This window comes from Moschus berezovskii, chromosome 14 (genome assembly GCF_049115385.1).
Source record: "Moschus berezovskii isolate FMDL1 chromosome 14, NW_MosBer_1.0, whole genome shotgun sequence".
Classification (NCBI taxonomy): Eukaryota; Metazoa; Chordata; class Mammalia; order Artiodactyla; family Moschidae; genus Moschus; species Moschus berezovskii.
The window spans coordinates 53,492,244-53,494,291 of record NC_142473.1 but is presented as its reverse complement, the minus strand read 5'-3'; the positions used below and the strand labels follow the sequence as shown (position 1 = coordinate 53,494,291).

At 39.5% G+C, this 2,048-nt stretch overlaps 1 protein-coding gene across 1 annotated transcript; it reads left to right on the top strand.

Moving 5' to 3' along the window:
* Window positions 1-628: 628 nt before the first annotated feature.
* Window positions 629-1,573, top strand: LOC129553961 (olfactory receptor 52E1-like). The gene has a single exon (XM_055422630.2). It carries the CDS (start codon window positions 629-631, stop codon window positions 1,571-1,573), a length of 945 nt encoding a protein of 314 aa, XP_055278605.2.
* Window positions 1,574-2,048: the final 475 nt, after the last annotated feature.

The following is a 2,048-nucleotide window of genomic DNA, read 5'->3' as shown; positions in this document are numbered from 1 at the left end:
GGAGCCTGGTGGGCTTCCGTCTATGGGGTCACACAGAGTCGGACACGACTGAAGTGACTTAGCAGCAGCAGCAGCATTTTTGAGATATAATTCACATACCATACATTTCTCATTATGTTTAAGATGTATTCCTACTTTGTATATAAAATATATAGTCATGAATCAACCAGTTTTTCTATAAAATAATAACAAAAAGTTTTCAGGAAATATTTTGTGTAGCCAAGTAACAAGGGAACAAATTATCTTATTTGATTAATTTGAATGGCCTATTTGTATGACTCTTTCAACCATTAACATTTTAATTTCCACCAGGAAAGATACCTTGTTTAACTCATCTTTTGCATTCAGTCTTAGCATAGGACTCAATGCATATATGGTAGATACGCAGTCAATGTTTGTTGAACTAAAATATAAAATTCAATTGAATGGATTTGATGAAGTACATTAAAATCTTGTGGCTATGTTTTACCATTAAATTTCATAGACTTTCAGGCCTCTATGATGCAACAAAGCCAGCAGTTATAGTAGACATTTCACTGATTTCTTCATTTTCTCTGTAGAATGAGACACGTTCTCTGACTGAGAAGATCTTGGTCTCTGAATTATTTCACTACAAAAAGATCCCCAAATGATGGCCTCACTCAATGCCACACTATTTCATCCCTCCTCTTTCCTTCTTCTGGGGATACCTGGACTGGAACACATGCATATATGGATTGGTTTTCCTTTCTTTGTTGTCTATCTGACAGCTGTACTTGGGAATACTAGCATCCTTTCTGTGATTCAGACTGAAAGCAGTCTCCATCAGCCCATGTTCTTCTTCCTGGCCATTCTGTCATCTGTTGACCTGGGCCTGTCCACATCCACCATCCCCAAGGTGCTTGGCATCTTCTGGTTCCAGCTGAGAGAAATCTCCTTTGAGGGCTGCCTTGTCCAGATGTTCTTCATTCACCTATGCACTGGCATGGAGTCGGCTGTGCTCGTGGCCATGGCCTATGATCGCTATGTGGCCATCTGTAACCCTCTTCATTACACACTGGTGCTGACAAACAAGGTAGTAACCATCATTGCATTGGTAATACTCCTGAGATCTCTGACTTTTGTCATCCCCTTTGTTCTGCTCATTCTAAGGTTACCATTTTGTGGGCACCAAATCATACCTCATACTTACTGTGAGTACATGGGTATTGCCCGCCTATCCTGTGCTAGCATCAGGGGCAATATCATCTATGGCTTATGTGCTGTCTCTATCTTGGTGTTTGACATTGTAGCCATTGTCATCTCCTATGTACAGATCCTCCATGCGGTGTTTCAGCTTCCTTCCCATGATGCCCGGTTCAAAACTCTCAGCATCTGTGGTTCCCATGTATGTGTCATGTTGGCTTTCTACATCCCTGCATTTTTTTCATCCATGATCCACAGGTTTGGTCGGAATATACCACGCTACATCCACATCCTTCTGGCCAATTTCTATGTAGTCATTCCACCTGCACTCAACCCTGTAATCTATGGTGTCAGGACTAAACAGATTAGAGAGCATGTGCTGAAAGTATTTTCCAAGAAAAAAGCATAACTCTGGTAAAGAATCAAATCTAAGAAGGAAGTGGCACTCTATGGTCAAAATGAAATATTTGGAGGCAATAGAGGCCTTAGAGGAGGCCTGCCAGCTTTCTTCACAAACCAAAAATTAAAAAGTTAGAATCATGTCAAGTGTACTAACAAAGGTGTTTTATAATTTTCATTGTTTGAAAATAATTAAGGCTCTTCACATGGAAGAAAACCAACACTTTGTTTTGCTTCTACTATGACTGAACAAAACACATCACATTCCATAGTCACCATCAGTTTGAAACTAAACCATGCTGCTCCCACTGCAAAATAACACAAGCAAACAAAAAAGGTCTTTATATCTTGATTTAAACAAAAATAAATGAGTTACACTGATCACTGCTAGTTCTAAAATAATAGATGCTGGAGCACTTCCCATATGCCTGGAATCCCTATTAAAAAGAATGCTGCTCTTCTATTTCCAGTTTTTTAAGGAATCT